The sequence below is a fragment of the Haliotis rufescens genome, unplaced genomic scaffold (assembly GCF_023055435.1).
Source record: "Haliotis rufescens isolate VD_foot unplaced genomic scaffold, xgHalRufe1.0.p SCAF_15, whole genome shotgun sequence".
Lineage (NCBI taxonomy): Eukaryota > Metazoa > Mollusca > Gastropoda > Lepetellida > Haliotidae > Haliotis > Haliotis rufescens.
This window is the reverse complement of record NW_025963835.1, coordinates 13197676-13212641: the sequence shown is the minus strand read 5'-3', so window position 1 is coordinate 13212641 and position 14966 is coordinate 13197676. Positions and strand designations below refer to the sequence as shown.

General features: G+C 39.4%; 1 protein-coding gene across 1 annotated transcript; it reads right to left on the bottom strand.

Annotated features, from left to right (window-relative positions):
• Positions 1-394: 394 nt before the first annotated feature.
• Positions 395-13743, bottom strand: LOC124111295. Its single transcript, XM_048396158.1, has 4 exons — positions 13052-13743; positions 5169-5439; positions 4227-4384; positions 395-4078 (listed from the first exon to the last, which is right to left on the bottom strand). The coding sequence occupies exons 1-4, from the start codon at positions 13107-13109 to the stop codon at positions 3837-3839; spliced, it is 729 nt and encodes a 242-aa protein (XP_048252115.1). The 5' UTR covers positions 13110-13743; the 3' UTR covers positions 395-3836.
• Positions 13744-14966: the final 1223 nt, after the last annotated feature.

Genomic DNA, 14966 nt, shown 5'->3' with positions numbered 1-14966 from the left:
ACAGTATACTACTGTGTAAAACATGTCCAGTACGTGTGATGGTTGCTCAGCCTTTATACGCATTATAAAAAGTATAAAATATGATTGTGTACAATGCGCCATTCAGAATGATCTTAGTCCTTTGTGACAGGTATGTCGCTTTCAGTTTGTTTTTGTCACAATATGGCTGAGATACTGCCGTTGTGACGTTAAATATTAACTCACTCACTCACACCAGTTTAGTTTTCTGCAAAGTGATGCCAAGGTATTGATAAGAATCAACATTATCTGTGATATTATTACAACTTGTGAAGGATCACACACCGTTTTAGTCCCGCTGAATATATTTTTTTTTGTCTTCGACGAATTGATTTGAAGCTTATGTAGATATGACATAAACTTAACATATTTCGGAACGTGGGACAACAGAGCCGTATTGTCGGCATAAAGCAGTGCGAAAGCAGCTATCAAGTTTTCGAGACGGTCATTGTAATCACAAGGGTGCAGTTTTACACAACTGTAAGCCTCCCCGTGAAGAGTTCTCTCAAGAATCTCACACCAAATTTACACACAAGAAACACATGATTCTATATTCTTGTACATGTTAAATATGACCTTGAAGCATTTCCCAGTTACACCAATTTAAAGTATACTCCTTAATGATTGCTGAGGAATTTTCCGAATAAGAAAATAATATTCCCAATGACAAATAACAAAACAGTGCAGTTAAATGTTTATTTGAAAGGAAATGACTGGGATGTGTTGACGAAAATGACAAAGCAACACGTAATCGACCGGTAAGTTGAGACTGCCATAAAAAAGTAAACATGACACCAACCAACAAATCTTAAATTCACAGAACTGGTCATTGAGCATTACACAACAACTGTCAATAGAGTATGTGAGCCACAAGATGGGATTGCACCCTTGAACCGTTGTCTCATGCTTCCAAACAGCGTCTGGATGGATGCCAAGGGAAGATTGTTCCCTCTTGGGTGAGAGCAGGTACGAGTTCTTGGAGGTAACCTGGATACACGAATTACGTTAGATTGACACCTGAAGCATGTTCCAAAGGTGTTCAGTCGGGTTGAGGTCTGGTGAACAAGCTGGCCACTCCACACGGACAAATGTCTCTTGTTCAAGGTAAGCATCAACCACTCTGGTACGATGAGGACATGCCATGTCGTCCATGAGGATGAAGTCAGGGCCAACTGCACCAGCATAAGTACGCATCCAAGATATCATCCCTGTATCGCACACCTCATCGTGCCCCTCAATAAAACACATGCAGATCTGTTATCCCAGCCCGGTTGACTCCACCCCAAAGCCTTAATGAGCCACCTTCCCATCTGTCATGTTCGGCTACGTTAGCATCATGAAATCGCTCTCCTGCTTTACGCTACACCCGAGCACGTCGTTCAGTGAAGTCTAAACAGTACCGTGACTCGTCTGTGAAAAGTAAGGATGTCCAATCACTGATTGTCCTCTTGACTTGATCTCTCGCCCAATCCAAAAGTGCTTTCCTGAGACGCGGGGTAATGCATGCTCTTCCTGAATGCATGATCTGCAGCCTCCCGCAGGCGACTAAGGACTGTCTGATTTCAAATGTTTACTCCAGTGGCGCAATTCATTTCTGAGCCTGGTTGCCGTCACAAGCTGAGAGCAAGAGAAACCGGTCATCTCGCTGTATGGTGGAACGTTCACGACCACCTCAATGTCGCTGGGTAGCTGATATCGATTCCATGCCCTGCAGACCACGCTTTGACTCACATTAAGGACGTCAGCAACGTGACGTTGTGTTGCCCCAGTTCCAAGCATCCCCACGCATCTGGCTAATTCCCCGACTCTCACACGACGTCGTTGACGTTGAGGGGGCATTTCTAGATCTGTTTTCAGTAATTGCAATAAATGCTTGCCAGGCTTTCAAACAACAGAGGGCAAGGTTTTAATGACAAACAGTCACAACGGTGGCAGAGGGGCCAACCGTTCGTTGTGTGCCGGGTTTTATTCCAAGATGACTTTATATCAAAATTCCATGTTGCATTAAAGATATGATCCTTAGCAAACTTTCAGTAGTATAGTTTTAACAGAGACCAGACCCCTAACGGTGTTGAAAGTTTCTTGAAAGTCAATAAATGAACTATGGTATTTCTTTTTTCATATTTTCAATAATTCAGAAAGATTAATATAGTAATAATCTGATCGGTGGTTGGGTATTCTTTTCTGTTCTGAAACCTACATGAGCTTTGGATAGAAACTTATTTGTTTCAATATTATTGCTCAAACGGTTGTTTATTATATGTGAAAAAAAATTCAAAATAAACTCAGCAATGTCATATGTCTGTGATTTCCAGGATCTTTTTATCGATTATTTGTTTGCTGTTGGTTTAATTACACCATTGAGCCATTTTTGTGGGAAAATACCAGCGTCATGCACTTTGTGTCACATATATATTTTCAAACATATTAATAGTGCATGCAAATATACTCATTGATTACATTATTAATTCTTGGCGCTTTGTTTTAACACACGATATGATTCTGTCCCTTGTGACGGAATTTAGTACTCTGCTGCTCTCGGGTATCATATTATCAGTAATAATACCATTATCACTAGCTACATGTACGTACTCTGCAAAATTGCCAGAGCGAGAGTTTCTATCACCAATTATGAATATTATCTGGTATATTTTGATAATATTTTTTTTTATATTCTGAACTAATTTTAGCGAAGGTTTCATCAGTGGACTACGTACATCCTTCGGGCTGTGTATATGAGACACCAATATATGCATGGTCCCTACCTTCTTGACACTGGAGATTAAATACATTCTTTGATGTTTCAAACATGAGAATTCGAGTTAACTCTACGAAAATGTGTCTTAATATTCCTTCTAATGGCCAAACAAGTATTCAGCTAGAGTTTCTGTTTGTGTATGTACTTTTGTTCTAGACAATACACTTCAAACCTAGGGATATCGACAAAATTAAAATAATCTTATTTTGTTATATCGCCTACCATTTAGAAACAGTTTGTCCACATTTATATTTGTTTTCCGCCCCGCCTTCTTGTTTCCTTAAATATGGGAAGTCAATATTTCCGTCGTTGCAAACTTTCTCTAGGAAGTGTTCCCTGATTCGAAACCGTTTAAAACGTTCATTACATGCTTGTGTATATCTGTAGAAATGACAGGAATCCCAAGCGAAATAACTCAATGGTTAGGACAGGTGATCCATGAGTCAATGTATCATCATTTGCGCTACCCCAACAAAACACGTCTATTTAACTCAACACCCAAGCTAGGATTTAGGTTGAACCTGAAGGCCGTACAACGTACCGAGAAATAACTTGCTACGGAAATTTCAGGTAGCAGTAGGAGTCGTACTATTGCAATGCTGCTACATCAGAAGTAACAATGCAATCAAATACATGTACATTTCTCATTTTCATTTTGTAGGATCAAAGGCTTAGGGATCGATCATTTATTATTCTGGTAGAGGTGTATGAAGGGGCCTGAGCCTAGAATGTTTTTGAAAAAATTCATTGCTGAAAGTCAACAAATTCAAACAATTGTATTTACCTACAACTCATTATTTTTCATAACAGACAGCCTGTCCAGTGAAAAAAATATTTTAGGGGAAAAACTAAAAACGAATTATTTTTCGAGCATTTTCGGGAACAGATTAATATTTTAAAACAGAAATGTGTTGCCATATCATAACGTTAAATAGCAACGGCTTCACATAACATGTACCTGTTTTTTGTTTATCAAACCAAAAGACGATAACTGTCTTTGTGAAATGAATTTTTTCAGTAAATGACAATATGTTTGAAACAACAGTTAGCAGATTTGAATTTAAGCATTGCAATACAGCATTTTCCATGATTTCCAGTCAGACTCGGAAGTCCGCATGAAAGACGAGGTTGTCCTGTCGAACAATGCACATCTTCCCTGAATTTCCCTGTAGCTGAACATTCCACAGTTTGGGTGTAGAAAACACCACCTCGCGCAGATTAGGTAGTCTGTGAATGTGTCCTTCATGAGACCGTCGCTCCATTTGCCAGAGACTCTGAGAAATCCTCCTGTGCAGGTTTCTCCTGAATCAGCAATAAAATCATGCAAACCTTGTTATCTTTGCTAATAGTATGCTATCTACCTTGCAAATTGCTGTCTCAGAAAATACAACGATATTCCCGTCAATTCGTAACTGATGGAAGGACATGTGTAAAACAATTAACACCTTACCTAGACGGATGCGATGAGGTTTTCCATTGAAGCCCTTCAAGCCAAATCTTTTGACAGAGACACCTGTCGGGTCGGTTACATCAAAGACTTTGTCACTTCCAATCGTTTTACCTTTTCCATACCAAATACTTCCATTGCCCCAAAATGCCCAGAACCATCTGTAATGAGGAAAGGTAATAATGATGACTATAATTCAGAAATCATTCGCCATGCATTCTGTCTCCTCTCTGAAACAGAATTTGAAACTGAGTGTTCGTGGATTTTACATGTATTTGTTTGAGAAAATAAAACAAAACAATAGAGTTTTATAGTAATGGGAGTTGTTTCAGGTTGTTGTTAACATTTTGTCGCCAGAGCGCATTGAACTTCCGATAATCTTGTTGGTATTATCCCTTGAATTGTTTTCTGGCATGTGACTGGATTGAAGCTTAATACTGTGTTAGTAAGTTCAATTGTTTTTATGGCCCTTCACATTTTTTTTAAGGTAAAAGTGATCATCTTTTCGAACAGGACCGAAATTATAACTAAATTTACAAACAATCAAAGCAGTTTTAAAGCAGTGGTGCTAACCTATTCCCAGGAACACAAGGGAACACAAGAATCTGCCACCAAAATTATCCTTGCATGCGATTGGCTGTCGTTGAAGGTCAATATATGTTCTGTTGACCAAGAGTAATGCTATTAAACTGGAACTTCACATGAAGTTCTCAGTTAAGTAGAAAAAAGTGACTTTCGATTTTCTCAGACAAATAAAGTCATCAGATCGGAAATGCAATTAGTGTCTTTATTATCGTAGAGACAAAGCTAGTTCAATGTTTTCTGGGTGATTCTGAAGATGTCAATAAAGGGTCCCCTGCTTGTGAACATATTTCCAGTTGTTCGACATTTAATATATTCATAAAAAATACAAAATAGATATAATACATTAATGCAAATTCTTACCTGTATTCGTCACAGCGAACGATGGAATCCGTACCAACTTCCCTGCGCCCACTTGTTGGCCTGATTGTTAGTCTGGATCTAACATTGTCCCAGCCACCAATCAAAAACTCAACCAGCTCTGCACCGGCGGAGTCCAGGAGGCTGAGTCCATGGTCTTGGCATGCCTTCACTTCATACACTATACTTGTACATTCTTCAGCGTCAACCCCTAAAGTTATCAAGTCTTTGATCACATTATTGGCTCCATTTGTGTACACCTCCATGGGAACACCTGCAATTGTGATTATGTTTTACAGTCATTATATCACGATTTTTCACCTTTCATGGCTGTTTTGCAAAAAAGAAATCTAAGTCACTTATTATGCCAGAAAAGCGAGAGAACATGATGTTTATAGCTGAAACTGCGGTTTCTCCCCATCACCCTTCTGAAAACTTGGGTTCACCATGAGTCCCATGTATCATGTAAAGGGATGTCCACACATCGTTGTGTTACATAAGCAAGCACGAAGCCCTGATTTTAACTAGGTTGATTCACTTTTATTTACACGTCATTTGGATATTGCTGGAACAGTGCAGACTGTGGAAACAACATCAAATAGCTCACACAGCTATGAATATCTTTTATCATGGTGCATGTATGAAATGCAGTATTCATTTACAATTAAAAAAAATTCATCTGTGATATGTTTATTAACACAGCATCAACAGTCACTATTTGGTACTACATACACATTATTACATTTGCTTCAAAACATTACTGAAACAATTCGCAATGTGCATTTAAACAAATGTCTGACAAGTACAATGTAATTGGCAATTATAGGTGAATATATTTCTGTTGTCAGACAATGAAGACACTATTTACAGTCAACAATGTTGGAAATGGATACCATATTGGCTATTTGCAATAACGACCTTTTGTTTTTAGTCATGGGCATTTCATGAAGCATCCTTGTTGCGGAGGATGAAGCCTCCTGTTGTGGTTCAAATACAGTCTGTCGTATTGAATACGTTTATCAACGCATGATGAAACATGAACATATACAGTTAGAAAAGTTCATTCAACCTGGCCCGGCTTCATAAATCATTTTAAAGTGACTGATAACAATGTCGACCGACTCAGTCACTCTCATGTACACATCGGATGTTAAAAAACATTAAGCCCCAAAAAGGGAAATGCTCAAGGAATGAAGCTGGTCCGAAAGGTAATGCTAAATGGGATTGCATTCTCTTGTGTACTTTCGCACAAGTCTCCTTCGTCAAAGCGTCATCACGTTTTGGCGCAGGTTATTAAAGACACAATGAGCTCCTATATTTAAATAAAAGAGAAGAAACCCTTTCAACACTTATAAGAAGTCTTCTAAAATCAGACTCCATCAGACTACATCATTAGCATGCGATTATGAATCACTATCAGATAGTGATGACACCAGGTGTTCGCTGTTCGAGAAAAGTGAAGTTTAGTCCCCACCTGAAAGAAAATCCCGGAACATATGGTACAAGTCAAATTTGGGAATTGCATCGGACATCGTGTTGATAACAGAGGGTTTCAAATTTTGAATGTCCTCAACATGACTACCATAACACCTTTTAAAAGCTTTCTTAATGCCTTCAAAGTTGTAATCATTATTAAAAAACTTCGAGAAAGAGGCTCGATTGTACCTCAAATGTTGTGAAATGTAGGATCTGTCGGAATATTGTTCAACATAGGGGGGTGAGTTGACGTGTTGAAAGTCGAAGTTATCCCTCTTGTCATACAGTTTTGTGGCGAATTTGTTGTCAATATTATTTTTTATATTTTAGATCTAAGGAGGCGGTCTCACTAGTCTTCTTTATTTCTAATTCAGGTGGATAAATCAGTGACACTAACCGTTGTTTCAATGTGATATTAATAATAAAGCTTCTACTTAAATCACAACATGGAACCAGCGATAGCATATTAATCTATTTCCACGTTTATTACAAAGTGTAAAAATTCCAATACTTTCACTGGTAATGAATTTTCGAACCAGCATTTCACAGTTGTCGGTGTTGTCGTATTTCAGGCCATTAGAGAGAAGGTCGTTTCGCCGACTGCAGGCTTGTTAAAGTTTTCTGTTATCCAGCTGATCAATTCTATTTAAGAGAGGCTCTGTTTTCATATATAATTCAGTCTTGAGCCTGTCACAGTAGACTGCATCTTGTCATCTTTGATGGTAGTTGCATGCAAATTGAGGTTTTCAATCCGCCCATAATGCTCAGTATGTCTATTTTCAATGATAATTATTGACGCTCAATGTATTATTCAGAAAGTGTAACAATATCACTTGGTTGCAATGCATGGATCGCTATACCTATTCGACGGATGGGGAAGACATGCATTCAAGCGTTTTGCGACCCATGAGATCATCGTCATTGTCGGTATCGACCGATCGTGGTGTAACTATGTCACTGCCCTTTCACGAATCATGTTGGACTCTCTGAAGAGTCAGTCATCAGGTTTGGATGACAGGTCCCGATAGGTCAATTGTTTCATTAACTTTGACTGACAAAGCAAGGCAGTTTGTGGCATGAATGAAAAATACATATTTGACACTTCCAAGACATTATTCCATTATAACATTACATTTCAACTGTATAATCCGATCCATCTCATCCCAGATGTGCTCGATTGGTAAGAGATCAGCTGGGGAGCGAGCCGGCCAGGGGATGACATTCACGTTGTTTTGTTGAATAGAATCCTGAACAAGTCGAGCAATATGAGGCAGGGCGTGGAAAGGTAATGCCTGGGCCATGACGACGCAAAAACGGTAGAACAACAGGGCTGATGATCTCGTCGCGGTAGAGCTGTCCATTGAGATTTCCCTCTACCACTATCAAACGAGTCCTCTGTCTTGCTGTAGTAACCATACCATAACGCTGCCGCCCCCGAACCGATCTTCTTCCATGAGACAATGATTGACGTAACGTCCACCTCGATGTCGGTACACTCGAATCCGTCCATCGCTGTTGCTGAGGTGAAAACGAGACTCGTCAGTGAATAGACCTTGTCCCAACTGCATGGCCGTCCAGCGTACACGCTTTCTGCACCACTGTCAACATTGGACGTCAGGCGGGTTTTCTGGCGACAATCCCTGCACATCTGAGGCGACGACGTACGGTTTGTGAAGATATTCGTCGAAGGCCAGGGATGCTTCTTGCAGTCACTGTTGCTGGCTGGAATGGATTTCGTAGGTGTGTTGTTCGAATCCAGTTGTCTTGTCGATTATTGGTTACGCGTGGCCTGCCACTCCGCGGATTGTCTCTGACTGCATTCGTCTGTTGCCAACGTTGCCATAAACACCAAATGGTGTTTCTGTGGACGTTAAATTGTCTTGCAACATCATGTTGACTCGATCCTGCTTCAAGCATACCAATGGCTCGCAGACGCTCATTTTCGGACAGGCGTGGCATTTTGTAATGTTGAATAACTGCGTAATTTTGTTGTTTTTCTGAGTGGTTGTTGTCAGCACGATGCTAAAAAAGTGATATGTAATCCCGTTAACGCACACGTTTTTATACCCATTCTTGGGTAGTGAAATGCATAGGGCTTGCATGGAATGCATGCTTTTCAGTAGCAGTTGCGTTTTTGTGACTTGATTCCATACATGTACTACAATATTAACTGTGGTCTAACCGCCCTGTGTCATGACTGTCACTAAGAAGTTCAATTCACCTTCCATTTCCAAAAGAAAATCCATAAAATAATTTAAGCAAGGACACATGTACAGAAAAATATACTCGATGACTGCAAATTATCTGCAGTCAAATGTTTGGTCAGTTGTACAATTATCGTTTCTCAATTGTCCAGAGCTAAAACAAACGACTTGTCAACTCGGGTAGAAATGGGATAGAATCTCTTATCGACATTCCCATTGCCACATGAGTGGTGTGAACTGGAGTATTGACCTGATGGATACCATGAAGAGAAATCGAGAAATCGTTTCAATAGCATTGCATGATATTCACCATTCATGGCTGTCCCCAGTGTATTAATTATGACCTTACTGTCCCAAAAGAAAGTGGACATAACTTTCTTAGTGGACGTCTTAGTTGGGAGTCCCACATTGTTTCTACTCCACGTTTCCTCTCAGTATAATAGTGGTTGATCCAGATCTCATCATCTCTAGTTGAAAATGTAAATATCCTGAGTTGTTATTATTTAGGAGATAAACCTACTGTGTTTTGAAATTTAATGTAGTCCGACTATAGAATAAATACCTCTTATTGTAATTTGGAAACTAGCGCTTTAGCGAGTGGTTTCAAGTGTATAAATAAGAGTTATCTTCATTCTACCATGGCGGCAACAACGCATTTTTTAAAACGGCGCTCTCTTGCAACGCGGAAGTACACAGGGTTTCATTCAGAAAAGTGGCCACAGGTAGTTATATATGTAACAAATAGTACTAAAGTTCAACATTAAAAAACCCAAATTGTTTTGATAGGCATAACTTAGAAGTTGACGGATGACAAAACCGACACAATTTATGAATCACAACTTCTTTAATTACAGAAAGAAAAGGCGACGTTTCGGTATAGATCCTTATACCGTTGTCAAGCAAGACTGAATGAAGAACACGGTACAGAATTTATATTGTTGGTTTGAGGATTAACAGTAACAACAATTGCTTACATGCATTCATGTATGCAATTGTTATATGTCTCACGTAAATAAAAGCGACAAAGCTCTTTCAATAATCATTAGAAACTTCTGTCAAGAGCAGCGTCCACTGCACGACTCCAACTATATAATGAATATTTGTCTATGAATACCTATCAAATAGTGATGGCACGTGTTCGCGAAAAGCGAGCGTACCTAGCCTCACTGCTGGCACCTGCCACAAACACCCGAGAACTGCATCATTTTGTTTACTGATGCGTCAGATTTAGAAATGTCTTCCACACGTCCACCACCAGCTCCACCAAGGCCATGAATGTTAAAATCCCTCACATTTCCAATGACACTGTAATGCTGAACAGTTTGAAATGCTCTACATTCTCTTTAAGCATCTTGGTAAATCGTGTGTGTGAAATGCTATTATCCCTAAAAGTGTTGAATACACACAAAAATCATTATTACCTGACATACATGTAGTATTTGAAGTTCCAATTTATCATTCCACTGTCTTCTTCAAACTTCAAATCAGGCCTTTTCAGTTTATATAAGTATTGACTGTGTATTGTTTCGGTTTATTGAGGTATGAAACGAGCAACCGATGTGCAAACTGTATGAATCGGCGAAGCAGGTTCTAACATGTGCAAAACACACAATAAGAACGCATAATCAACTGTAACTCGAAGGACAAGATTTTACAAATTTTAGCAGAAAATATTTACTTGCATGACAAATCATGATGTCTGTGACAAAATGACATTGTTGTGTTTGATTATTTCATGCAGGGGTGGCCCAGTTGGCTTTGGAGTCGCGATACGCCGTGCAGTGTTGTGTCCCTTGGCGTCACAGAAACCTAAGATTGTTGGTTATCATACCAGATTTAACCTGATTATGTGTCTAGGTTTTTCAGCACCATACCAGTGCTCGTGATTTCCCTAAAAAGGGTAAAGGTGTTCGACCTGCAACAATTCGAGCAATACTCCCACATCAAGCTGACACCCCTTGATATAACTGAATACTGTTCAAACTCCTTAGCTTTCATTTGGGAAAGTACATGCACAATTTACATGTTTGAGTGTATGACTTTAGACCTTTTCATGTAAGTTGCAAGCATTTCAAAAACATTACATCGAGTTATTCAGTATGAAAACCAAATATGATGTCCCAAAGTGGAACAACAAATATACATTACTCATTGTTTGTACGAAGCTGTGAATTCATAAAATTCGTGTTGAAGTGGGAGAATGATACTTTCGCCACCAACACAACTAACAGTACGATGGGTGCAAGATGAAACACAGCAAAAATTGTTATTAAGTAAAATTGACAAAACACTTTCCATAGCCATGTGTTGAACGCAGGTGTAGCGATTAGTGTCAAAGAGAGATATGTTTGATATCTCGTTGTTTAAAGATGAAGTGCGGCAGTTGGTAACATATAGGCAAAATCGCAAAGCATGCCCATTTAAGAGGGGCGTTCAATAAGTTTTGCAACTTGGGCATTTGTGTTTAAACAAACAATGTCAACTTGTGGCAGGTGTGACACTGGTCATTACATCAGGTTGACACGTGTCATAACAAGTTCCAGACACAACAAGTTAGATGTGATGGCTTCATTCACCTGAAGGTGGTCACAATCATGGATTCTCTCAAACAGGAACAACGCGCTGTAATAAAGTTCCTTACCAAGGAGGTTTGCTAAGCAAAAGAATTCCATGATCGCATGTGTAAAGTGATGGGTAAGGATGTGACTATTCCACAGTTTGCCGTTGATCTCTACAATTTCAAAGGGTTGGGGAGTCCATAGACGATGACCCAAGGTCAAGCAGGCCTCCTTCAAATGCCACCCAACCGGAAACCATTGCTGCTATAGAAAGAAGAATTTTGTCCGACTGACGAGTGAAAGTATCTGAACTTTCTAAGGAATTCCAAATATCAGTTGGAACTGTTGTAACCATTATTCATGTGCATCTTGGTATATTCAAGGTATCTGCAAGATGGGTACATATAAACCTCAGAGCTCAAGATCGCCATCAGAGAACTGAAAGTTGTCGAGACATCCTGGATCTCTATACTGCAGATGAAGCCGGATTTCCTTCTCGTCTAGTGACAGGTGATGAAACATGGATCCACCACTGGGACCCAGAAACTAAATTGGAATACATGCAATGGAAGCACCCCAATCCTCCGCCTCCGAGGAAGTTTCGCACTCAACCATCGGCTGGCAAGGTAATGGCCACAATATTTTGGGATGCAAGAGGTATATTACTGATTGCTTAAATGCTACCAAAAACTACAATCAATGGACAGTATTATGCTAATATAATGAAAGAATTGCGAAAATCTATTCGCCAGGAACGCCGTGCATGACAACGCTCCGGTTCACAAGAATTGCACAGGCCGCCATATGTGAATGTGGATTCGAATATTTAAATCCCCCACCCCCAGTGACTATTTCCTGTTCTGGAAATGAAATCTGCCCTACGTGGAAGACGGTTCCAGGATGGCGAGGACATAAAGGCTGCCACAGAGGCGTGGTTAAAGGGCCAATCTGCGGATTTCTATAAAAGTGGAATTAAAAGCTTGAAAGACAAAAGGAATAAGTGTATTGAGGTGAATGGAGATTATATTGGAAAAAAAAGTGCAAAAGATATTCTGCGACTTGGTCTTATATTGAAGTTGCAAAACTTATAGAACGCCCTTTGTACATGGGACTGCTTAATAACATTAAAGCACATTTTTCAGTGAGAAAGGATAAAATTGAATGCCTTGAACATACCTGAATAGCCATTATCATTAACACAAACGTTAGGTCAGAAAACTTGTGGTTCTTGGGAATGAGAATATTGAATTATTCGTTAATTTTAACGCAAACAACATGACTTGCACAAAGCATAGTTTTATCATATCTGATTTAAGATCATGAAAAGTATTAAGAAAGCGTAAAATTTCATTTCTCTAACTCAAATAGCTGTTGAGAAAATTTGTCCACTTGAGAAGCGGACCTGTCGGACGGACGGACGGACGGACGAAATCCGTTTCTATATTCCCTGCCCCTCTTCTTGAGGGGGGATAACAATTCAAAGTTACCCTTCGTTGGTCAATTGTTTTCTGGGGTAAAACAAACAAGACCAGTAAAAATCACCAAATGTTGACAAAACCTTTCTCATCACAGTTGATACACATTTTATCAAAATCTATTTAACGTATACACACAGGGCTTAGGACGATAGTAAAATATTGAAACTAACCTTGCGCAGCAGTGACAATGAGGAGGATCGCTAAGAACGACGAAACACGTAACATCATGCGCCGTCAACAACGTCTGTTCCAGCCTCCAAGTTGTCCAAAAGTCAAATCAGTCATGGAAATACAATGCGTTCATATGAGATTTCTCTCTTTTGAAATCACAACCTAGGAGCATCCTATTCCCTGCTGAAGTGTTAGTGTCAGTAATGAACTTGGTCCTAAAGGCAGATCTACTAGTCTCAGTATAGTTTTATGTTCTCAGCACCAAGCACATTAATATTTTAGGTTTCAGTCCCGACCTGTTAAACACAGGAATTCCTTTCTGTTATCTATTGTGACTTTCCTGTTTGCAGCTCAGGAGGACCCATTATGTAACTGGTATGTTAGACCAATCATTCAGTAAACTGGGGATCTGGGAATTTTGTTATTAGAGAAAATATAAGTGTCTAGTCAATGCTTTAAGATATACGAGTGTTCTCTCTAAACGAAGGAGACGAGAACAATATTGTATTTGTCAGGACACGCAACGCCGCAATTCGATGAACATTCACTTTTCAGAACATTTACTTTGTGTAACATATTTGTTTCCAGTATGTCCTCTTGTGGTACTGTTACGGTTGGCTACTTTCAACTACTTCTCCAAGCTTGCATTAAGGATGAATCTGCCACTTTAAAGGATGTCTATTTGTATGATAGGAATTCGATTTGCTGATAGCCACGAATTCAAATGCAGGGATTCTTGTTAGAAACAAACATCGATTTTTTTAATATTACCATTAATCTTTTGTGATTTGTGTAGCAGCATAATGGGACTCATATTCATGTCACTAAAATAGTTAATGGATGTGTCATCTGAAGTAAATGTGTCAATGTAACTGGACGAAATAACGAAAAGGTAGCTTTATCAACTTCCAGGTCTATCAACTTGGGGAACTTATCAATTTGATTTTTTATTGTGTATAATCAGGGCACCACATACAGCACAGACAAGGCAACATTTGAGAACTACCCTTTTCTGAGATGAAAGCAGATACTACAATTTGAGTGTAGATGGCTCAGTGGGGCTTTAGCAGTAGACGAGGGGAGGGGCTGATGTTTGTTTTGTAGAGAGAGATCAATGGGGGGTTCCAAGCAAAACGACATAGGATGCCGTTGGTGGAAGAAGCGAGTTGGACCAATTACCATTGAGATCATTAATCCTGACGGGGGTAGGGCCGTCAGTGCTCGCCAATACATCGACTTTAAACAAGATAACGCCAGGCCTTACACTACGAGACGCGACATCCTGATATCAGGACTCTTCCATTGACAGCACATTTGCTTCTATTTAGGTTCAGTGAAGATAAGTTAAGAACATGTTAAACGATGTACTCCCAAACAACAAGAACAAGAGAAGTAATATTTTGGAAGTAAAAGATACGTGGCTATGGAATTGGGTCCGAATAATACTTCTTTCTTAACTTTGAAAAAGAAAATTTTACTCGTGGTTTCAAATACCAATATAATGATATTAATTCAAAATAGGTTTTGATGGGTCGTTCCGTCAGTTTCTAAATGTGACCAGTGAGTGAATGAGGTAATATATAACGTTGCACTGGCTATATTACTGACTCATATCGACAAGTTGAGAGACCGAGGATGGTGTATGTCGAAGGGCACAATACATCCTTTAAGGCTTTGCTTGATGTTTTACCTTATTCGATACACCTTCCAAGCAGGACGTACGAACTCTAAAAGCTAATGTCTTGGGATGCCAAAAGTTTATCCAACAAATCTGTCTCTACTTGTTTCATTATCTCTTCAAATCTATAAAAGATCTCTCTTGAAAAAGGCGATTTCTAAGTTTTCCTCGGGCAAAAACCTTATGAAGCAGTTCATGTAACACGTTGATGTGTTCAGAAAGTGGCATCAATGAAC